Source organism: Oncorhynchus nerka, linkage group LG3 (genome assembly GCF_034236695.1).
Source record: "Oncorhynchus nerka isolate Pitt River linkage group LG3, Oner_Uvic_2.0, whole genome shotgun sequence".
NCBI classification, from domain to species: domain Eukaryota; kingdom Metazoa; phylum Chordata; class Actinopteri; order Salmoniformes; family Salmonidae; genus Oncorhynchus; species Oncorhynchus nerka.
Window position 1 is genome coordinate 75,794,886 of NC_088398.1, and position 25,147 is coordinate 75,820,032.

Genomic DNA, 25,147 nt, shown 5'->3' on the forward strand with positions numbered 1-25,147 from the left:
TTTAACCTTAGCCTGCAGCTTTGATATGTGCTGAGAGAAGGACTGTGTAGCGTCTAGCCATACTCCAAAGTACTTGTATGTGGTGACTACCTCAAGCTCTAAACCCTCAGAGGTAGTAAGCACACCGGTGGTTACCAAACCACATGACCTTTGTTTTGGAGATGTTCAGAACAAGGCTAAATCCAGGGATGGGCCAGCTGAGTGTAAGTATAATACTGTATCATCTGTATATAAATGGATGACAGAGCTTCCTACTGCCCTCACTCTTTCTTTCTGGTGACCCTTTTGGTTTCCCGGTAGAACCCTTTTGGCTTCCATGTAGAACCCTTTTGCTTTCCCAGTAGAACCCTTTTGGTTTCCAGGTAGAACCCTTTTGTTTCCACGTAGAACCCTTTTGTTTTCCCGGTAGAACCCTTTTGGTTTCCCGGTAGAACCCTTTTGTTTCCATGTAGAACCCTTTTGCTTTCCCAGTAGAACCCTTTTGGTTTCCAGGTAGAACCCTTTTTTCCCCTTGTAGAACCCTTTTGGTTTCCTGGTAGAACCCTTTTGGTTTCCCGGTAGAACCCTTTTGTTTCCATGTAGAACCCTTTTGTTTCCATGTAGAACCCTTTTGCATTCCCAGTAGAACCCTTTTGGTTTCCAGGTAGAACCCTTTTGTTTCCAAATAGAACCCTTTTGGTTTCCCGGTAGAACCATTTTGTTTCCATGTAGAACAATTTTGGTTCCCAGTAGAACCCTTTTGGTTTTCTGGTAGAACTCTTTTGTTTCCATGTAGAACCCTTTTGGTTTCCAGGTAGAACCCTTTTGGTTCCAAGTAGAATGCTTTTGGTTCCCATGTATAACTGTTTTCACAGAGGGTTCTTTATGGAATCAAAAATGGTTCTACCTGGAACCAACAAAATGATTTTTCCTGGGGAAAAACACTGTTCTCCTATAGGGACAGCTAAAGAACCCTTTTGGAACCTTTTTTTCCTGACAATGTATGTAGTATGCAAAAAGTAAGATGTAAAACCTGCAACTAATGTCATGGCCAGTGTGTGAAGATATGACCTCATCATGTCATCTCTGATTACCACACCATTAGGCTCCATACACACTGCTCCTGGCAACAACAAGGAAGTATTTTCATTGGTTCTAGCCATATTAATCAGGGGGCGTGACGGTACAAGTTTGCAATTCATTGGTCGAGGGCTTTGCGTATGGGGCTTTACTTGGCATTGTTCTTCTGTAGTGTAGCGACCAAGACGTGCCTGTGTTTCTTTTTTACAGATTTGAGTTTACATCAGAAAGAAGAAACTATTTGCATGGGTTGTTTTGAATAGCTAGGATTACTCTGAGAACTGATGTTGTTGTGATCGGGGTTTCCAGACCTCCACCAGTCTTTATCTATACACCCCAATGTATTCATCTACAGTATCTTTTGTATGTGACAATATTTTAGTGCCTTGGGGTACCTGGAAGATAGTTTGATAAACCGTTTTTAGGCTTTGAGGTCAAAATGCACATGACAGAAACACATCACTACCAAGACTTTAAATGAATTACATCACTTTATTTAAATAAAATGCTTTGTCATAACAAAAAAAGACAAAGGTTAAAAGAGTACATAAATTACAAGTTGAATAAATATTACACAGTGATATTCACTTTAATAGTTTGAGATTTTTTGTCTTTTTGTATTATCGTTGTTGTTGTTTCACGAGGAGTTGCAAATGCTGAGCATTTTATGTCACTGTCCTCTGGCACCAATGGATATGTTCATCACAAGCCAGTTAACACCACATGTTATTAAGGTAACTGATTGAATTTGTCTCATTTCATCAATAAAAACATGTTATGCATAAAAATAAATGCTGTAGTTACTTACTATTGTATCATGAACTGTGAGTATGAGTACATAACCAGGTGTGAGACGAGGAATCGGAATAAGGCAGTGTTACGAGTTGGAAACAGATGTAAATGACACTGTTAAAAGGAGGATAAGCTTTCAATACAACCTCTCCAACACCTCAATCTACCTCCATACCGCAAAGAACATTTCAACAATTCATAGCTTGGTTGAATTGTGTCAATTGGTTAATTTGACGCCAAAGGATTCAATGCCCTTATCCACATTTTCTTTGACCCAAGAGACAAATCTTGATTTAGAAAACGCCCCGTTAGACTACACCATATGGCTGGCCAACTGCTTCAATAGGCCTCTGATGGTCTGGTGCTCAAATGGAAGCTGGAGAAGGAGTCAACATCTAAACTCCTTGCTGTGTTCCTATCCCTCAGATTTCCCTGGTCTCCTTGTGTCTGTTCCTAACTGTGTCTACTGTCATGCGATTGGTGATCCCTCCGTGATGAGGGTGTGGCTAGCCCCTAAACGCGGCCACTGTCCATGGTTTTCTCTCTCTCAGTCTGTCTCTGTCTGTGTGTGAGAGCAGACATATGAAAGTGGGACTGTTGTGTGGTTGTTAATGTACTGTACGGTGTGTTACTATCCCTTCATTCTTATTGGACGTTGGTGATAGAATTCCCAGGCATGGACCACATAAGCCCCCGTCAACCATGACCCAGGAGACCTTGCAGACACCCTTAACCTGTATCACACTACATGATTAGCTTGTTTTGTTTTTCTACCCAAGTGGCAGTTTTACTGTATGTTATCTGTGTTATCAATAAGTGCAAGCTGCTTTCTTTCGATGTGGACTGGGTGGAGGTGGGGAAGGGTGCTACGCTGCTAGTTTATCTGGGGTTTACCAAAAGGCGGAGGAGTTCCCTTCCATGTAATAAGACATTTTGGATGTGAAGGGTAGCAGGGTATAGTAACTTATTTTCCCCACAAATTCTCTCCCAAAGTAACTGAGGCTATAAAGCTATAGGCCTGACATTTTGACCAATCCATTTTTGATGTTACAGCATCTCATTTATGACCCATTAAAAACAACAGTATCCTATTCAACACATTTGTATTACAAAAAAACTGATAATTTCACGTCATTATTGGACTACAGACTTACTTGAGGCTCCCTAACTTGTTGTCTGTTGATGGCCTGGCTAGAGTAATTACGACCAGCCACACAAGTTGTGGAATAGGATCTGATGGCTAGTAATGCCTCGTCCATCTCTTCTCCGACTAGTCTGCGTGATCAACTATTATGTGCCTCGAAATTCTAACATCACCTGCCTATTCTCTGGCAATCAAATACATTAGCAGTCAACTTTGAAAGCATTTTTAGTGCTTTTTTGAAAATAAGAGACAGAGACGGGCACTCTGGTCTTCCTTGCCATCACACTCAAACACAGGGAGGGATTAGCAACAGATTCATAATGTGTTTGTGGCAAGAGCTATACCACATGACTAGAGCTATACCACATGACTAGAGCTATACCACATGACTAGAGCTATACCACATGACTAGAGCTATACCACATGACTAGAGCTATACCACATGACTAGAGCTATACCACATGACTAGAGCTATACCACATGACTAGAGCTATACCACATGACTAGAGCTATACCACATGACTAGAGCTATACCACATGACTAGAGCTATACCACATGACTAGAGCTATACCACATGACTAGAGCTATACCACATGACTAGAGCTATACCACATGACTAGAGCTATACCACATGACTAGAGCTATACCACATGACTAGAGCTATACCACATGACTAGAGCTATACCACATCGCACCTTCTTTGTACTTTACCTAGACCTCTCGTCATGTCAGGCTAGAGAACTACTACCCTGCGGGCCTCTCAGCCTCAGCAGGGTTTCCGTCCCTTAGATAGCTACCACGTCACGCGTCACTATTTAAATGTGGATATGCATGTATGAAGGCACTGCGACTTGCACACAGATGACATAAAAGTACACTTTCAACTGACCCTGCAGGTAGTGGTCAAAGAAGCCCACTTGAGCAGAAGAGGTATTCCCTTTTGTGTTGCTTGTAACTGTTTTGGGTAATGCAAGTTCTTGTGCTGTTAGGGGAATAACCTGTTTGGGGAATAACCTGTTTGGGGAATAACCTGTTAAATGTAACAATCTGCTGCTGTATTTTGGGTTATCTGTGATCGTTTTGTTTGTCTTGTGTAGTTTCTTAATCATTGTACTTAAACTGTATGTGTAAACATGTATACGCAGGGCCCAGCTCTAACAGAGTCCTTGGTCTCAGTCTGTGTTCCTTGTTGAAATAAAGGTATAATAATAATAATAATAATAATAAAAATAAAAGGAAAACTGCTCACCATTTTGAATGCAAGTAATGTTGTGTTGTATAGATAACAAGTTGTCGAGGGGGGGACGGCATGCAAGCCGAGGGGGAAGAAAATAGGTGGGATAGAGCTTTTTTTGACTGTCTCATATTCAAATAAGGATGGCCAGGCATCATGGAACCATTCAAATTGTTCACAGGCTAAAATACACACGTCTTTTTCCCAAGCAACAGTACATTGTATTTCTTTAGTTAAAAAAAGAAAACATGAGTTAATTTATAGTCGAAAGTAATACACCAAGGTTCCACTGTAGCCGTGGTGACCATGGTAGCAGGCCCGTTGGTTAAGGAACACGGCTCAAAAGTGGGCGGTTACTACTCCACAACAGTACAAACAAAACCACACAAGACTAACACCCTCGAGCAACGGAGACAAAAAAACAGCTAACCTCACTGGTGAATGCAAGTCCGCAACATGCTTAAACCTTGTACTTACAATTTTTGCCCATACTTTAGCAAAACAAAGAATTACTGTTGTTAGTTATTGCGGGACTGTAAGGTTCATTCCACTATTCTTTAAGTCCCGGTTGTTGGGCCAAGCAGAGCTCACATCAGATGACAGTCTGAGCACTTTGTGGCAGTTTTCCCTTCACCAGTAGGGGCAGCGTTCTCCGATAAGTTCTGTGTTGCCCTGCATGGCAGTGTATGCTAACAATAGGCACATTTGGCATGTCAGGCTAGATGCAGAGTCAATGAGCCACTAACATAGGTTTGTCTGTAATGATCTGATTATTGTGTGGAACTTTCTCCATCTCCCATAGACCTAGTTTTACATAGCCTAGTGGGAGAAAGCCATCCTCAAGACTACTTCAAGCACCAGCCATAAATGTTGTTGTAAAAAAAAAAAAAGAGAGATCGAGAGGAAAAAAAGGTCATTCTTGTGTTAAGCTCACTCTCTTTCTCTTTCAAACACACACACACACACACACGCACGCACGCACGCACGCACACGCACACACACGCACGCACGCACACACACACATACATGCATGCTCACACAAAACTAGTGAAGTAACACATATCCAAGCAGGTTCCCTTATTCAAAAGTGCTCTGACAGAACCAAATACCAGATAGAGTCAACTGTATCAGAAAGACCCTCTCAAGTTTTTTTTTCTGCCAATAGATGGTTCAGCTATTGTCTCTGACACCTCGATAGAAGGTCCCGCTATCTCCTCTGACACCTAAATAGAAGGTCCAGCTATGTCCTCTGACACCTCAATAGAAGGTCCAGCTATCTCCTCTGACACCAATAGAAGGTCCAGCTATCTCCTCTGGTACCTCAACAGAAGGTCCAGGTATCCTCTTTGACACCTCAATAGCAGGTCCACCTATGTCATCTGACACCTTAATAGAAGGTCCAGCTATCTTCTCTGACACCTCAATAAAAGGTCCAGCTACCTTCTCTGACACCTTAATAGAAGGAACAGCTATCTCCTCTGACATCTCAATAGAAGGTCCAGCTATCTCCTCTGACACCTCAATAGAAGGTCCCGCTATCTCCTCTGACACCTCAATAGAAGGTCCAGCTATCTCCTCTGACACCTCAATAGAAGGCCCAGCTATCTCCTCTGACACCTCAATAGAAGGTCCAGCTACCTCCTCCTCCTCTGACACCTCAATAGAAGGTCCAGCTACCTCCTCCTCCTCTGACATCTCAATTGAAGGTCCAACTATCCTCTCTGGCACCGCAATAGAAGGTCCAGCTATCTCCTCTGACACCTCAATAGAAGGTCCAGCTATCTCCTCTGACATATCAATAGAAGGTCCAGCTATCTCATCTGACACCTCAATAGAAAGCCCAGCTATCTCCTCTGACACCTCAATATAAGGTCCAGCTATCTTCTCTGACACCTCAATAGAAGGTCCAGCTATCTCCTCTGACACCTCAATAGAAGGTCCAGCTATCTCCTCTGACACCTCAATAGAAGGTCCAGCTATCTCCTCTGACACCTCAATAGAAGGTCCAGCTATCTCATCTGACACCTCAATAGCAATAGATGTGAAAGATCAAAACAGTCCTGTTTATAATCAAAGTGACTTCTATTAATTTTTTCATCCATTTTATGTTAGCTTTAAATGATACAAAGTTTGGTGTTTCTATAAAAATATATCAATACAAGTATATATTTTCATGAATCGTTAGTGAGGCTCCCACCTCTTAGCGGGGGAGGGGCCAGAGCCCAGCTCTTAGTGGGGGAAGGGCCCGAGCCCAGCTCTTAGTGGGGGAGGGGCCCGAGCCCAGCTCTTAGTGGGGGAGGGGCCCGAGCCCAGCTCTTAGTGGGGGAGGGGCCCGAGGGTCAAACAAGGGCTTAAAACCTGCTGGGTTCCGTCTTTTAAGAGATGAGCGCACGGTCAAAAAAAATAAAAAAGATTTCAGGTGTCCTTTTTTCAAGCCTGTCCTTTCGTTCATTCATTTGATTTGTTTACTTGTCTTATTTTTTTTCGTCTTGAAAATCTCAAAAAGTGACTGGAGGGCGAAGCAGACAGGTGGGAGGGAAAGGAGGAGGTGAGGCCCTGGGTCAGGTGATCGGGGTGGGGGCGGAGCCGCCTATTCACTCATTGATGCTGCTGCTCTCTAGGTCCTTGCACTGGATGTCCCCCCCGCTGTAGTCTGTGCCGGGAACCTGCGAGCCGTACTTGTCTACACACCAGCAGATGCCTCGCTTCCTGCCACGAGAGGGCTTGCACTGTGGAGACAATCGATGTGCAACGACAGGTGGCAAAGAAAGAGAGAGAGAGAGAGAGAGAGAGAGAGAGACAGTGTAAGCATAAATATTATTAATATGTATAACTTATGTATTAAACCATGTATAAGGATGATAACATAGGGCTCACCTGTTTGCGTTTGAAGAAGCCCTTCCTGTCACAGTTGGGAAGGTACAGGGACAGGGCCATGACACGGGATGTGTCCTTCATTCCCTGGATGATCCCATCCAGCTTCCTCCTGCAAGGACCCTGTGGAGGAATGGCACAACTAACATTAGCACCCAGTGCTAGCACCATAGGTGGAACAAAATCCTGCACTCAGTCAGCTCTCCTAGGATCAGAGTTGGATATGTTTTCACACTAAGAACATCAGCATCAGCACAGCTTCAACATTAGCTCCCCTCTTTCCTTCTCTCCACTCTTGTACTTACAAACTCTGGCTCGTGCTTGTCAATGGGTAGTGGGGAGTAGTCCATGGGGCCAATGGAGCGCAGTTTGGCCTGTGCCCGCTTGCGCTCCTTGTCCTTGCGCATTGCCTGGATCTTCTTACTGTTGATGAGATCCTGCTTGGGGAGGAGCGGCACTTTGGCGGGCTGCAGTTGGTCCTCCGTGATCTCAGTCGTCAGGGTGTCCTCGTGTTCCAGAGACTCATGATCTACACAGGGGAAAGACACAGCATACTTGTCACATTACCCCCACATAAAATGTTCGAAAAGTTATTCTTGCCCAACCGAAAATATGGACTACCAGATGCTTTTCCCAGGGTTTGGGCCAACAAATGTTGCTTTCCCATTTGTTTACAAAGGAGGGGGCGGGATCAAGGATCGACAGCTGATTAACTACCTCTACCACTACTTCATCCCAGCCCCCACCATACAAAAACATACAATCCAGCATCTACTAATGGAGGTCAAAGCAAAGAAAGTAAGTCTGGTTAAACAAGTCTGAATGCTGACTGAAAAATACAAAATCCTAGCTCAGTCTCTTCTACATCATATTAAGGAGGTATGTGGAGTTTTTTTGTGTTTTTTGACACAGTGGCTTATTAGGTTGATCATAAGCTATTTTAGTAATACATACTTACAGTATCTGGCAAGTCCATGCAAAGACAAAAATAATTGGGTCTAATCAAAGACTTCACATCTCTCACAGATCATACTTGGAGACGTTGATGTCATGGTAACCGAGGAGCCATGGCAACTGAAGCCTACGGCAGAGGTGGACACATCCTAGTCTGAATGTACTGTATCATTTCATATCAAGAACAGAACTGAAGCCAGGAAGAAAGGCCACTGCTCTCCCCCTACCCCATCCTACCCCCCAGTGGTACCTACAGTCCTAGAGGTACATATTGAGGTCTCCCCAGGCTAGAGATTTGGGCTCCTGATCCCTTATCCCCTCTCCCCCGGTCCCTCCTCAGGGCTCAGCCCCCATAAGTCAAGAGCCCTAGCCTGCCTGAGGTTCTCTGAGGCCACAGAGATGAGCGCTCCTCTCCTGCTTGTGCTTACTCTATCGTAAGCACACAAGGCCCCAAAGGCCGTCATGGGATTTTGCCAGGCCCCAACTGGCGAGTGGCCGCAGTTCCTGTAGACGACGGGGGTTATATTTATCCAGTGAGGAATCCCGCGGGTGGGTGCAGCGGTGGCCATGGGGAAGGGCGTGGTTGGAATTCTGGGGCTGAGTGAATGTGCCAAGTATTGTTGGGGAGAGACAATCACGGGACATTGACAGATAGCTGAAGAAGGGGATGATTAAAAAGTATTAAAACAAACCACATTTCAATGTTATCTTAAGTATAGGCACCACTGGACTGGATTTACATGGTCACCTTGGAAAAAAGGACAGGCATGTCACCACTGAGAGGTGTATTACTGGGAATTGACTTACCACAAACATGAGAACGCATCCCCCACTTCCATTTTACAAATAAAACACACACTACATCATAGGCCTACTTTAAATGCAGCATGGGAGACACTTATGATACTGATTTCAAGACATTTGAGCATCTTCCAAATGTGCCATTATTTTAGAACATCAAATACAATGTTGTTACACTTCCAATTCACAAGCTGTGCCGCAATTCAAAGACATGGAGACAGTATGTTTGAAGACAACGGGGTATCTCTCGCTCAAAAAAAACGAAGTTTTTCCATGCTTATGGTCCCCAGCTTGTAAAAGAGGCTTAGCAGGCCTGTGTTTAAGTACTGAAACACTGCCAAGATGCTGGCCTCCAGCCAAGACAGCACAATCATGTGCAGCCACCTCCACTCAGCACCGGCTGAAGAGGTATTGGTATCTCTCCCACTGCTTGCGCTAAAGTTTTCATTAAGACAAGAGGAACGGGACAGGCAAACAATGTGCAACTGATATGGCTCTGTTTAAAAATTAACACGTGTGCAGGGTAATTATGCTTCACGTATATCCCAAGTTTCTTGCAGCCAGGAAGCCTAAGCATGAAAGACAAGCCACTATTCTTTCAGTTGTTTTTCTCTCTAACAGGTCTTTATGAATTCACAGTCATACAACTTTGGGCAGAAAATGCGCCACAACAATGAGATGCTTAATTTCTCATTGGCTCACACACCTTACACCACTGAGTGTATCCTAATCAATGTTGATAGCACAGAACACCCTCTGAAATTACACCTTTACAAGATCCTAGGTCTTGAGTAGAGGTGCTGTTAATCCAGAGGACGGGGGGGTGTATGCGGTGAGATAGTGATAATGGAGCAGGAAGTCCTCTGTCATTATCTTTAAGCCACAACACTGGCCAACCATGACTCCCCCAGTCTTATTCCACTGCTTAATATTTCAAGGCTTCTGGACAGAATCCATGGCCTGATACCCCTACCACTGTAGCACAGAGAAGGAGATATGGAAAGCCCTTGGACCAGAATGAAACACTGCACTTCAGTCATTCAATTAGAGGTAGGTGATCCAGACCAACAGCATTCATTGTGTAGGGATCTAAACAAAATGTAAAGCCATTGGAGCACATTCAATTCCACATCGAATGGCCTTGCAAAATGCTTACTCGTTGGGGCACAACTCAACCACTGCATTTCCCAATACAGTGTAAAGCATGTTTCAGTTTGATTCAAAAACAAGAAAAAAGTGGCAATAACACTGTTTGTCCATATTGAGACGCCGTAGCCAGTATTCACTTCCTTAAAATAGTCAGACTTAATCTAAGATAAGTCACGATATCTGTCATTAATGTTGACGTTTCTGCTGAGGAGATCTTAGTCTCATAATTTTACATCTAACTAAAATGTTTGTTGCAGTATTTCTCAAGTGAAAAAATGAGCATGAAAATGAATCGTCTCTTTTTGAATGACAACTTCTTTGAAGAATCCCTACTGTTGACCAATCACGGACGAAGGGGTGTAGACTTCAGCTACCAACTTAAGCTTGCCTAAATAAAATGTTGGGGTGTGCACGAACAGCTGAAATAACTCTTGCTGTAGACCAAAACAAACAAACATGTCACCTAATGTCATCATAATATATGCACGGACTGTCCCGAACTGTTTCGATGGGAAGCAGGCGGACAAATTTAGAAGAACATTAGTCCTGTGACATCATCAACTCAAAAAGATGTTGAGATAGTTCCAATGTAAGTGCTGGTGGATAGTCAAATCATAGCCATGTTTAACTTCATTTCAAGTCACTTTATTGACACTTTTAGATGGTTGCTACCTGATTTGAATCTGATAAGGAGCCTTTTGGACCTTGACTTGGCGCTTCGGTACCGCTTGCCGTGCTGTAGCAGAGAGAACAGTCTATGACTTGCCTAGTATATAGGTTCTGAATGGCAGGAAGCTTGGCCCTGGTGATGTACTGGGCCGTACACACTACCCTCTGTAGCGAAATACGCTCGGATATCAAGCAGTTGCCATACCAGGCGGTGATGCAATCGGTCTCGATGCTCTCGATGGTGCAGCTGTATACATTTTTGAGGATCTGGGGACCCATGCCAAATCTTTTCAGTCTCCTGAGGGGGAAGAGGTGTTGTCGTGCCCTCTTCACAACTTTCTTGGTGTGGACACCATGATAGTTTGACCATGATAGTTTGTTGGTGGTGTGGACACCAAGGAACTCTAAACTTTCGACCCGCTCCACTACAGCCACATCGATATAAATGGTCCGTACCATGGGAGTCTCTCCTGAAACTGAATTCTAACTTAATCAGCAACTTTTCCCAAGGTACGATGAACAACAAATATGTACAGTGCAATCAAAACGTTTCCTGCTTTTTGATTCAGAGTTAAAAATAGCAGCAGGAACAATTGAGGGGTTAAAAATTCAAGTAACACTTGTTCCGTGGTGATGGGAGTCCCTTCCAAGTAGGGCACCTCACTGCCCCTCTTGCAACTTCTGTACCGAAAACATGTCTCTGTTGATGTCAAATAAATGTACGACAGCAGTTGAAAGAACCCCTCCGTGATGCTACATGCCACTGCTCTCTTATGCAAGCCTAATTAGGGTCTGCGATCTCATTCCACATCATTTTTTATTTTTATTTTTTACAAGCCACTCGGACGCTGCCTTTCTGGGTCACCGTCAACACAACACAATTGCCGAGGTGTGACGAAATTCAGACTCCCTGGTGGAAGAGGATGCTATTTTGGCTTACACGGAACCTCCTCATCCACCGTCCAAAGCTCTTCTCCATACACTCAGGCCAGAGACATTAGGGTGAAAATGACAAAATCCACATTTTGTAGCTGAAACTGGCACCAAAGCTGCAGACTAGAGATTAGGACATCTGTTGTTCTCATTCAGAATAGAAACTTGAGACAGGATTTTTTTCTTGAGCTCCTGACAGTGACTTTCAATGAGTTAGGTTCTTCTGTGGTAAGTGATACTATTCTTGTGCTGTCCTGGGTCATGTCCAGTAGGGAAAAAATGTATTGAAATGGAGTGAAACAGAAAGGTAATACTTTACCGACACAATACTTTTTGCTGTCCTTTGCAAAGCGTTCTCTACTGGGCACAACCCTGATGTAAGTGTCAGCCAGTGGAGGCTGTTGGGAGGAGCTATAGGAAGATGGGCTCATTGAAAATTCTAGAATGGAATGAATGGAACGTTATCTAACACATCAAACATATGGAAACAACATGTTTGACTGTGTTCCATTGATTCCATTCCAGCCATCGCAATGAGCCCATCCTCCAATAGCTCCTACCACCAGCATCCAATGGTGTCAGACTGATTGCTGTAAAACTTCACCGGAAAAAACTCATTCAAGCGTGCAAACTGCCACATAAGTTCTTTAGCTTGAATACTGTGCATGGGAACAGTGGCATAGCTTGGTCCTAGAGCATGTTAGTAGACCTTACACTGGCAATTGGTTTCCCATGATTAACACATATGTGTCACATGGCACAGCATTCTAGAAAACCAGAAGAAGAGTACATGATAAACTCTCTCATGTGAATCTGATGAGGTTGGTTATATTTAGCATTCAACAACAACATCCACTTCTGTGAGGAGAGGGATCAGGGTGAGTAAGTTGCAAAATCACCCTCAGCAATGTTCTTCTCCTTATGACCTAGCCATTAAACCATCAAACAGCTGGGGCCATCTCTGGTTGAACTGGAGCAGGACTAATAGTCTACTGTACAGTAGTATGCCATCTATAGTAGATAGGCCAACCAAGCTGCCTCACACCAATGTGTATTGTCACTGGCCTCTTTGTTAAGAGAGATTGTCTGATGTATTTGGGAATATAACATTGCAGTAGCAATGTGTAACCCTAACCAAAACCAACCCATGCTGGTCTGTCTGTTCAATTCACACGAGGACAATTGGTGTGGAGCATCCAGGAGCTGTGTGAGGGAGGATGGTTATTTACAAGAACACAGACAAAAATAAATACTTGAAGTTGATCCTGCTACTGTAAAATGTTTTCCTAAGATGGCTGGGGCTGTATCTTAAAAAGAATACTTGCTCATCCCCCTAGTTATGGCCTTTCAAGAAGAGTACAGAGCCACAAATCACTTGGTGCATGCATTAAGTTGTCAAGTTAACACCACATTTGGGGTGCCAGTGTTTATTTTGTCCCATAGCCATTGTAAATTGTGGTAACAAAGACAGGTGACAAACGGGCTTCATTGCATTGGCTTGTGATTGCACTAAAACTTGTAAATGCACCACCAAATAGGCATAAAAAAACTATCTTGGGGCACAAAAATAAACCCTGAACTCAAAATTGTTCTGTTCTTTTGGGCTTTGGCTGATGCTATGTTTATAGAGTACTGCGTGCATGTTGATGTGCAAGTCAAGCTTTCTAGATTCATACACTCTCTTTAATCATCTTCTTGTTTCTTGGCAAAGGGAAACCTGTTCAAACATAAGGATATTTCACAAGCTCAGAGAGCAAGAGGCCTTATGCCGTGATGTAATATCTGTTGCCATGGAGTCATATCTGTTGGCATAGACTCATATCTGTTGGCATAGACTCATATCTGTTGGCATAGACTCATATCTATTGGCATAGACTCATATCTATTGGCACAGTCATATATGTTAGCATGGAGTCATATATGTTAGCATGTAGTCATATCTGTTGGCATGGAGTCATATATGTTGGCATGTAGTCATATATGTTTGCATAGAGTCATCTGTTGGCATGAAATCATATCTGTTGGCATGCGTTCCAGGTTCTTATTCTTCTGGGCTAACACAGTGAACTGAGTGGCCGGCAACACAAACCAACTCCTATGCCCAGCCATCCGAGCTAAGCATCATTTCCTTGCAACACAGTCAACAAAAGATGCTGGGTGACACCAGACTTCTGTAGACATAAGAGAGAGACACAACAGGGTAGTGTGTAGTTTGGCAACATTGCATTACAATGTTATACCCATGTCATGCCAATACATTTGTGAGAAAGAAATACAGAGATAATTCAATGTAATTCCATCTCGTTCAAGAAACATATCCAGAACTGGTATTTAAAGTGGCAGTCCCCTTTTAAATGCATTAAGTCTTTATAATATGTAGATGGGTTCAACTGGGTCCAAAGTGGCTTTTTTCTGCAAGGACGTGGTAGAATTGCATGAATACAGTCCAGAGATGGAAACTATTGGGTCCCCTGAGGATCCGTCTTTGGACACTTGGCCTGTCCTCTCTGTGTTTGCCAGCTGATCAGAGCAGATTGAAACCCTACACGGCAGGAAACTAAAGACTCATGTCTAACTCCAATCAGAGGAGCCCTTGATGGACGGCCCTTCAGAGAAGAGCAACCGGAGGCATTCTGCTGAATCACTGCACTGTGCCTGAGCGGTCACACTGTCTGGCCAGGGGCAGAAAGACGGACGAGCTCCTGTTACCACTCAGTGCCAAAAGTTTGCATTTGCACACATGCACAGGCTTCTGATAGAGTGCATGTTGGAATTCAATGTCCTGGATCAGAGTGATACTTAATGCTTCACACATGTACTGGGTTTATTTCAGTTATTGCTGCAAGTATTTGTGGGATGTATAGCCTTGCTGCCAGTACTACAGACAATGGTGACCTCTTGAAGGGGCTGAAATCCATTGTTGTGATGTCATGCATTGTCCCCCAAGGGAGGTACAGTACATGTAGGGTGTATCCAAAGCATAGCCTGAGTCTTTCAACCTGGCCAAACAAAGAATAGGCCTAAACCACTGGCATTAATCACATTTGGTTTGTCACCAAAAAAACGTATTTAGCCTAATATGATCTGTTAACAAGTGACAATCTAAATCATGAATAATATAATACCATCTATGACCTCTAAATGTTGACGTTTGGTTAATTCAAACCTAACTCCTCTTTCCCCACTGTGCACACACATCCAAGATCACGTCCAAGATCACATCCAAGAAGTACAAGTGTGCACAGACTCATGCACACACACCATCAAATGTAATCTTTGAGTGATAATCCGACTCTCAACACCACCCACAGGGTTAGAGGCCTCTTCAGTCAATTACTATAAGAAGGACCCAACCAAATCTCCCAATACAACGCCAACCCTTGGTGGAACTGCAGCGACATAATTAAACCATGGTTTGAGGTTTTAATTACACCATGTGGTGTCATATTAGCTGTCAGTCAAACTCGGCAAAAGTGAAACTAACATTTAAATGTAGGCATGCATTCAGAATGGTTAAGGTTAGCGATCATTTTACGTTGAGTCATTTATTCGGAGGTGGTTACGTAAAGAGTTAAAGGTAAAGTCTTAAAACACAATAACAAAACACGAGTGCATAGCACTGAGATGGAACACAGCCCTTGGAGCCGGAGACTGTGTTTTAAATATAATCTGGTACCTGCAGAAACCGCACCTCCTGGTGTATCCCAGAATATAATAGGATGGGTTACCATATGTTGGAAAATATTGATATTCTTTGAAGGCCGCAAATATGTTTGCAAGAAATGCAGGTGTCCAACAAAGTGAGATGTGTTAACTAATTAGAATAGCAGCAATTACGTATTTCCACATAGCCTACAATGTGTTCTCATACAATAATGTACGTCCAGACAGGCACGTGTCTGTGGGGGGGACAGCCCTGTCGAAAAGCATTCAGCAGAACGCTTTCAGTCTACAATACGGTATCCATAACGAACACTATACAGCGACTGCAAGTTAGAGCGCAGCACAGCCCACTGCTGCGCACACAAACTCACTCAAAACTAAACTGACAAGTGCGCCAGCAGCAACTTATTGTGAATGTTGATTTTAAGCACATACCCACACGGATAAGATCAACACTAACAACACTCACCAGTAGGCCTATTTGCATATATATCACACTTGCTATTGCTATGGAAGGCTACGCAATAACGGATTTATTCCGCGCACGTGCTGTTATTGTGGCACTGTGATGATTCGGATACATTTTTGCGGTTGAATAAAGACCCAGATTCACAATAAAGCTTGCCGTAATAAGACGGACAAATCAGACAGTGTATAGAGCAGCTCATGTAACGTTACCTGGGCAGTTATTTCAAATGTGGATTCCAAACTTCAGTATGCTAATGTAAATGCTCACAACAGTTGTCTGTGAAACGATGACTTCACAAAACCCGAAACAGTATAGAAGTTCGTTTGCGAGGGGTCATGGAAGAACCAAATGGAACGTTGTGTTAAAATGTAACGAACACATTTACAATTCCATTTAGTGGGGCAGAGTATAGTTCAAACAGAATTTCAACCCTGCGACAATATCATGCTGTTGTATTTTACACAGCCCCATTTTCCTCCTCTAATCGCATACATGCACTGCGTCTCCTTACCTATGGGTGGATGGAGGGGTTTGTATCCTTTCTCGTTCGTGCACACCCCCCTGCCATGAAGGAGCGCGTGAAGGGGCTTCTCCTCTCCATTCCGCGGCAAGCAGCGCAAGCCATGGGTGCATGTTCCGGTGTAAACACCGCACGCCTGACCTTCTGATAGGGCACAGGTTAGGCAACAACCACAGCCAGGCTCCTTCACGAGTTGACAACCGACGGGGACCGGGGGGCACATAGAGAGCGCCTTCTGGTCGCACGGCTCGCATGGTACATATGAGCCAAAGGACCCGGTCAGCCCCAAGACAAATGTCAGCAGTAGACAAAAACTGAGAAACATATTCGTCTTGCAATTGATAAACACCAAATGTGAATACAATTTACAGGCAATGCCCGTGCGTTAAATTATCCAATTTATAAAGCTAAAAACCAGTCCGCATCCAAATGCGAGAGTGCTTTCAGCACACTTCAGTCAAAATAAACGGAAAAATATATTCTTTACAAATCAAAGTAATCACAGAACAAGTAAAAATATCACCAATGACTAAACTTCAGGGTGCAATATTGTTTCTCTTAATTGACAGAAGTTATGTCCTCTCTGGTTGCAATGCAATTCTTTGCACAAAACCTGGATTTTTCCTCCTTTGAAACCGATTCTAATACTTTCCCTCCGGATAAGTTTTCTGAGCAGACTGATCAACTTCGGACCAGGCTTGCCTTTTTAAAATCGGCCAAACCCCTAACTATGAATACGCCTAACTAGGGAAGGGAGGCGCACTTGTTCCATGTCTTGGCAAGTGGCCAATCTTTTTTCAGCAATAGGATCAGTCTTTCACGCTAAAGGCTGAAGTGGTGCCAACTGCGAGGGCGCACAGAAGACACCAACGCAACCTTAATCAACACATTTAAATAAAAACACTTAATCTGGAGGCATGATTAGATTCCAGGGGTACTGAATACGTGCTTCTGCTCGGCGAGCACACACGTCTTTCTACCCCTTAATATTTTCCGCCTCGTCTCACAGATGAAGCGGTGCACATCGATTGACCTAATCCTACACATGCGAAGCGCAAAACTGTTTTCTTAGACATTAATAAAATTTGAGCCAGAATGAAGGTCTTGCTAGAATGAATGAACACGGAGAGAATAGAGCACTTGGCTGCTTCTATCAACTACAGTACTTTGGCTACAATGTCGGGGTGAGAACCAATAGCTGTCACAGTCATCAATGTCACTACATTCTGCATAAACGAATAATGTGAATAGGCTTATCCTATAATGACAATACAAGCACTGTATTGGTTGGATAGGCTACGGAAAGCATTATCTTGCACACTATCAAACGTGTTATGAGGACCAGTGGTGGGGTCATGCAGTATGAATGATCTATTAACATTTAATTTCCAAAACACGCTGTAAAAATGTGTTAATATGAATGTCGTTGTTTAAACTATGTTTGTACTTAGATCAGTAGGCCTTCACGAATGTACAGTAACCATCAGGCAATGCCAGGAGACTTTTGCTCTTGCCTTCCATGCTAAGATCTCTGTTTTGTATTTAAATAACGCTGGTTGTGGATGTCTATTTCACTCTAAAGCCTACACCTGTCCTCTCCATTGGACACCATTTCTGATACAAAGGTAGCCAACTGACTGTGTTAAATACGTGTGCGTGCATGCATGCATACATGCGTGGGCGGGTGTGTGGCACATACATGTGCCTGTTACTTTCAGCGGGAGGTGGGAGAGTGACTCAGACCCTTTTATGCAGATGCTTATTGGTCTGACAACTCCAATTCAAAATGAGACAATAATTTAATACACAAGAGCCTTCTAGGATCACTTAAGCATGTGTTCCTCAACATATATAATTCTAAACTACATCAGTCACTGTGGTGTTTCCATTCTAGTAGCTTTCAGCAAAAAACACTCTGCAGTTACAGTAACCTTTGACCTAGGTACAGACTGTTATGTCCCCCCCCACACAAAAACTGGCTAAGTGAAGGCTGCTGTCTTGTTTTTTCTGAATTTGAAACATTCTGTCACTCACTTGTTCATCACTTATTAGGAGATTCTTGCTGAGTCAGTTTGACAGTCAACCACTAGGAGGAGCTGTTACCAATGTAAAGAGCTCTCTATTGGACCAATATCCAGTTCTCACTATAGGACCAATATCCAGACCTCTCTATTGAACCAATATCCAGAGCTCACTATAGGACCAATATCCAGAGCTGTCTATTGGACCAATATCCAGAGCTCCCTATTGGACCAATATCCAGAGCTCCCTATTGGACCAATATCCAGACCTCTCTATTGGACCAATATCCAGAGCTGTCTATTGGACCAATATCCAGACCTCTCTATTGGACCAATATCCAGAGCTCCCTATTGTACCAATATCCAGAGCTCACTATTGGACCAATATCCAGACCTCTTTATTGGACCAATATCCAGAGCTCACTATGGGACCAAAATCCAGAGCTGTCTATTGGACCAATATCCAGAGCTCACTATTGGACCAATAACCAGAGCTCACCATGGTTCCAATAACCAGAGCTCACCATGGTTCCAATAACCAGAGGTCACTATGGTTCCAATAACCAGAGCTCACTATGGTTCCAATATCCAGAGCTCACTATGGGAGTTCACATAAAACAAGCTCCCACATCTGTCCCAAAAAATCACCAACAATCAGCTTATCTTTGAAATGTCAATATTCATCACCACTGTGTGCAAGGCTGACTGAATGAAATGGCAGGGAATATGAAGGCAGCCACAGGATGTGATTTGAATGTTGCCTCCTGTATTGAGCGCAGGGCAAATTAGTTCATTTTTTGTCTAGTGGTCCTCTAACTTAAACCCCCCCCCCCACAATTATCATTATCTGATCTAATAATTGGGGCCTCAACCAAAAACATGGGCCGGTGTGATGGCCTTGAGGAAGGAAATGGGCCAGTGTGCTTGAAATGCCATGGCTGATTTTCGGAAAAAAGGGGGAGACAGAGGACCAGAAGTGTTGTGTTTCATGTTGTGCGTCTTACACTTGACCTATTTAACTACAGCGTTTATTGTGATACATGAATATTAACTATGCAGCACTACCGTACTTCTAATTCTATGTTTCTAATGAACCTTCTGTACAAGCGCCACACAGAAACGTGTCAAAACCACTTGAGAACATGTCTGCAGTGTCATTTCATAAAACGGATTACAGTACATTTTGCATGATATAGTGCCTATTCCTTTGAAGAATATCATTCATTACTATTCTGATCCATTCATTAAATGAGATTGTACATGGTGGAACTTTCCCAGGACATTAGTTAACATTCCCAGGACATTAGCTAACGTTCCCAGCACATTAGCTAACATTCCCAGCACATTAGCTAACATTCCCAGGACATTAGTTAACATTCCCAGGACATTAGCTAACGTTCCCAGCACATTAGCTAACATTCCCAGAACATTAGTTAACGTTCCCATTAAGTTATAGTCAGGGTTGTATCTAACATTAGAATGATAACATCCCAATAATGTTCCTGGGAAACTTCTTGCAACATCAGGAGAATGTTTTATACAAACATTGTATAATTATCAGCACAACTGGACAGTTTTTGTGTTATTAGAACTTTTGGGGTAACCTAATGAATGTTCTGGGAACATTCACAGAACCAATTTTGGTTTGCAGGGAAGTCTGCTTCTGTATCTGGGAAAGGTTCCCAAGCATGGCTCTCCCCTCCTTCTGTATCAATCAAATGTATTTATAAAGCCCTTCTTACATCAGCTGATTTCACAAAGTGCTGTACAGAAACCCAGCCTAAAACCCCAAACAGCAAGCAATGCAGGTGCAGAAGCACGGGCAAAGTCTGCTTTTGTATCTGGGCAAGGTTTCCCATGCATGGCTCCCCCTCCTTCTGTACCTGGACAAGGTTTCTCATGCATGGCTCCCCCTCCTTCTGTATCTGGACAAGGTTTCTCATGCATGGCTCCCCCTCCTTCTGTATCTGGACAAGGTTTCCCATGCATGGCTCCCCCTCCTTCTGTATCTGGACAAGGTTTCTCATGCATGGCTCCCCCTCCTTCTGTATCTGGACAAGGTTTCTCATGCATGGCTCCCCCTCCTTCTGTATCTGGACAAGGTTTCTCATGCATGGCTCCCCCTCCTTCTGTATCTGGACAAGGTTTCTCATGCATGGCTCCCCCTCCTTCTGTATCTGGACAAGGTTTCTCATGCATGGCTCCCCCTCCTTCTGTATCTGGACAAGGTTTCTCATGCATGGCTCTCCCCTCCTTCTGTATCTGGACAAGGTTTCCCATGCATGGCTCCCCCTCCTTCTGTATCTGGACAAGGTTTCTCATGCATGGCTCTCCCCTCCTTCTGTATCTGGACAAGGTTTCCCATGCATGGCTCCCCCTCCTTCTGTATCTGGACAAGGTTTCTCATGCATGGCTCCCCCTCCTTCTGTATCTGGACAAGGTTTCTCATGCATGGCTCCCCCTCCTTCTGTATCTGGACAAGGTTTCTCATGCATGGCTCCCCCTCCTTCTGTACCTGGACAAGGTTTCTCATGCATGGCTCCCCCTCCTTCTGTATCTGGACAAGGTTTCTCATGCATGGCTCCCCCTCCTTCTGTATCTGGACAAGGTTTCCCATGCATGGCTCCCCCTCCTTCTGTATCTGGACAAGGTTTCTCATGCATGGCTCCCCCTCCTTCTGTATCTGGACAAGGTTTCTCATGCATGGCTCCCCCTCCTTCTGTATCTGGACAAGGTTTCTCATGCATGGCTCCCCCTCCTTCTGTATCTGGACAAGGTTTCTCATGCATGGCTCCCCCTCCTTCTGTATCTGGACAAGGTTTCTCATGCATGGCTCCCCCTCCTTCTGTATCTGGACAAGGTTTCTCATGCATGGCTCTCCCCTCCTTCTGTATCTGGACAAGGTTTCCCATGCATGGCTCCCCCTCCTTCTGTATCTGGACAAGGTTTCTCATGCATGGCTCTCCCCTCCTTCTGTATCTGGACAAGGTTTCCCATGCATGGCTCCCCCTCCTTCTGTATCTGGACAAGGTTTCTCATGCATGGCTCCCCCTCCTTCTGTATCTGGACAAGGTTTCTCATGCATGGCTCCCCCTCCTTCTGTATCTGGACAAGGTTTCTCATGCATGGCTCCCCCTCCTTCTGTATCTGGACAAGGTTTCTCATGCATGGCTCCCCCTCCTTCTGTATCTGGACAAGGTTTCTCATGCATGGCTCCCCCTCCTTCTGTATCTGGACAAGGTTTCTCATGCATGGCTCTCCCCTCCTTCTGTATCTGGACAAGGTTTCCCATGCATGGCTCCCCCTCCTTCTGTATCTGGACAAGGTTTCTCATGCATGGCTCTCCCCTCCTTCTGTATCTGGACAAGGTTTCCCATGCATGGCTCCCCCTCCTTCTGTATCTGGACAAGGTTTCTCATGCATGGCTCCCCCTCCTTCTGTATCTGGACAAGGTTTCTCATGCATGGCTCCCCCTCCTTCTGTATCTGGACAAGGTTTCTCATGCATGGCTCCCCCTCCTTCTGTATCTGGACAAGGTTTCTCATGCATGGCTCCCCTCCTTCTGTATCTGGACAAGGTTTCTCATGCATGGCTCTCCCTCCTTCTGTATCTGGACAAGGTTTCCCATGCATGGCTCCCCCTCCTTCTGTATCTGGACAAGGTTTCTCATGCATGGCTCCCCCTCCTTCTGTATCTGGACAAGGTTTCTCATGCATGGCTCCCCCTCCTTCTGTATCTGGACAAGGTTTCTCATGCATGGCTCCCCCTCCTTCTGTATCTGGACAAGGTTTCTCATGCATGGCTCTCCCCTCCTTCTGTATCTGGACAAGGTTTCCCATGCATGGCTCCCCCTCCTTCTGTATCTGGACAAGGTTTCTCATGCATGGCTCCCCCTCCTTCTGTATCTGGACAAGGTTTCTCATGCATGGCTCCCCCTCCTTCTGTATCTGGACAAGGTTTCTCATGCATGGCTCCCCCTCCTTCTGTATCTGGACAAGGTTTCTCATGCATGGCTCCCCCTCCTTCTGTATCTGAACAAGGTTTCTCATGCATGGCTCTCCCCTCCTTCTGTATCTGGACAAGGTTTCTCATGCATGGCTCTCCCCTTTTTCTGTATCTGGACAAGGTTTCTCATGCATGGCTCCCCCCTCCTTCCTTATCTGAGCAAGTTTCTCATGCATGGCTCTCCCCTCCTTCTGTATGTGGACAAGGTTTCTCATGCATGGCTCCCCCCTCCTTCCTTATCTGAGCAAGTTTCTCATGCATGGCTCTCCCCTCCTTCTGTATGTGGACAAGGTTTCTCATGCATGGCTCCCCCCTCCTTCCTTATCTGAGCAAATTTCTCATGCATGGCTCTCCCCTCCTTCTGTATCTGGACAAGGTTTCTCATGCATGGCTCTCCCCTCCTTCTGTATCTGGACAAGGTTTCTCATGCATGGCTCTCCCCTCCTTCTGTATCTGGGCAAGGTTTCTCATGCATGGCTCTCCCCTCCTTCTGTATCTGGACAAGGTTTCTCATGCATGGCTTTCCCCTCATTCTGTATCTGGGCAAGGTTTGTCCTACATGGCTCTACCCTCATTTTCCCTGTGTCTTCCTCTGCGTTAACCATAACCCTCACTTACTGCTGTCTGAACTTGGTTACCATTCCCATCATATAAGGTGTCGGATTGCCCCTGGTCTGCCTTGCTTGGTTCTTTACCTTGGAAAGAAACTGAAACTCGCCAGAAAAACCCAAGCACAGAAGTGGTTGGAAAGATGCTGGAAATGTCATCCAGTCACTAATGAGGAGATAAACTGTCACAAGTGACTCTGTGGCAGCCGTGGTGTGGAGGGTTGCTGCCATGTTGGCTTTTTTTTCCAGACTGAAGTGTCCACTCACCACAGCAAACAGGTTATGGATATGTAATCAAACTGTCCCTCCATGGCTTTGTTGGGGTTTCCTCACCACAGTACCAGGGGTCAAGGGGCAGGAGTCAGTGAGGGTTACCGACTGTAGTGGCCTGAGAATAGAGCCTGGAGGAACACTGAAACATACAGTAGATTTCTCATTTAAAGCCATTTCCATCCACAGGAATCTAAACCTGGCAAGACTGTGTAAACCACTGTTCAAGTATATGATGGAGAAAATTCCTTACGAATGTATGCAGTTTGCAGCAGACTTTTTCACATTTCAAGACTTACCATTTGAACCCAGATCTGTCCGTCACTTTCCAGTGTGAACGTGATTCTGACTAAAGACAGACAGCAGACATCAGACCTCCAGAACTCTTTGTTGATGCACCTGGTTCACTGTGAATTACAGTTTCATAAAACCACAAATCTTTCACTTTTGTTGAGACAAAGTCTTAAACATACAGTAACACATGGACAACCTCAGGAACAAAACTGGTCTTACCATATTTAGGTGTGAAACCTTGTGACCGGTTAGACATTTGAATCATTCTAGACTAGTGCTGCATGTGGGTGTTGTTTCGTCAGTTAGAAAATATTGACTTTTCTTTCATTTCTCTGTGTATGCTGTCACCACATACTGTACTAAATAGATTACTTATTTTCAACCAAAACAAAGAAGAGAACAGCTTCTTCCAATCCCTTTTCCTAGGGAATGAGATCGAGGGATAGAAGTGGGTGAAACTGAATTTCCCCATTAGTCAGCTGTGGATTAGTGTTATAAGATGAATTAATTTGTTATTTTCATGTCAGTGCGGCAATGGGGTCAGACCTTTCATTTCTATGTAAATTTGTTAGTGTCTTTAAATGTTAATAGCACAGCGGTGGCTAATTTCATTAAAAAATAAATACCTAATTATTGTGGCCTTTGCATTGTTTAAAGAATGTCTTAACTAATGATTTGATTATGTTAATCCATGCTTGATCTTAGCTCTCGTTCTCTCTATGATGTGTGTGCTGTAAATGTGCCTGTCTGAGCTGCACAGGGGCTTGCAAAATTATTCACCCCCCCCCCTTGGTATTTTTCTTATTTTGTTGCCTTACAACCTGGAATTGAAATAGATTTTTTGGGGGTTTGTATCATTTGATTTACACAGCATGCCTAACACTTTGAAGATGCAAAATATTTTTTATTGTGAAACAAACGACAAAAAAAAAACAGAAAACTTCACCGTGCATAACTATTCATCCACCCAAAGTCAATAATTTGTGGAGCCACCTTTTGCAGCAATTACAGCTGCATGTCTCTTGGGGTACGTCTCTATAAGCTTGGCACATCTAACCACCAGATGTGGGAACAAATCATTGTTTTACAAGTCACAAGTAAGTCTCAAGTCTTAGCACCCAAGTCCCAAGTCAAGTCCCAAGTCAAGACAGACAAGTCCCAAGTCAAGTCTCAAGTCCTAAACTTTGAGTTTCAAGTCCTGAACAAGTCATAATGTGCTCTTCACCAAATTTAATACCATGTCATATTTAACAAGAGTAAGAGTTAGTATATTAAGTTTATTCAAATCATGAATACATATATATATATTGATGTCTTTCTCATCTTTCTCATATATATATTACTTTCCAAATAATCTTTATATTTCCATGGAAACACATGGGTAGCCATGAGAAAGACATCAATATGACAACAAAAACAACATATTGTAGTGCTCTCTCTCCAGATACACTCTACACACCTAAATCAATCCTGACAAAGTTACAATAATTTATTAAAAGTTACATCAGAACAACTGCTACTGAACTTCAAGTAGGCCTACAATTTGAACAGTGGCCTGAATGTCTGAGAAAAAAATACAGATCCCAACCTGAACATGGAGACTACGTGTGTGTGTACAATGCATAAACGGTTACATTTTTTCTCTTATGTCAGGGCCCTATGATGCAGTGCATTTGCAGAAGACCAA

At 43.8% G+C, this 25,147-nt stretch overlaps 1 protein-coding gene across 1 annotated transcript; it reads right to left on the minus strand.

Annotated features, from left to right (window-relative positions):
* Positions 1 to 1,531: 1,531 nt before the first annotated feature.
* Positions 1,532 to 16,952, minus strand: LOC115113488 (insulin-like growth factor-binding protein 5). The gene is made up of 4 exons (XM_029641229.2): positions 16,254 to 16,952; positions 7,410 to 7,633; positions 7,108 to 7,227; positions 1,532 to 6,959 (listed from the first exon to the last, which is right to left on the minus strand). The coding sequence occupies exons 1-4, from the start codon at positions 16,585 to 16,587 to the stop codon at positions 6,825 to 6,827; spliced, it is 813 nt and encodes a 270-aa protein (XP_029497089.1). The 5' UTR covers positions 16,588 to 16,952; the 3' UTR covers positions 1,532 to 6,824.
* Between the last annotated feature and the right edge of the window lie 8,195 nt (positions 16,953 to 25,147).

What these genes read in the sequence shown, in the direction of transcription:
- LOC115113488 (XM_029641229.2), bottom strand. Translation starts at nt 16,587, where the DNA reads ATGTTTCTCAGTTTTTGTCTACTGCTGACATTTGTCTTGGGGCTGACC. An exon ending in ACCCCTCCATCCACCCATAG is followed by an intron (nt 7,634 to 16,253) that starts GTAAGGAGACGC and finishes TCCCCTGTGTAG; the next exon opens with ATCATGAGTCTCTGGAACAC. An exon ending in ACAAGCACGAGCCAGAGTTT is followed by an intron (nt 7,228 to 7,409) that starts GTAAGTACAAGA and finishes ATTCCTCCACAG; the next exon opens with GGTCCTTGCAGGAGGAAGCT.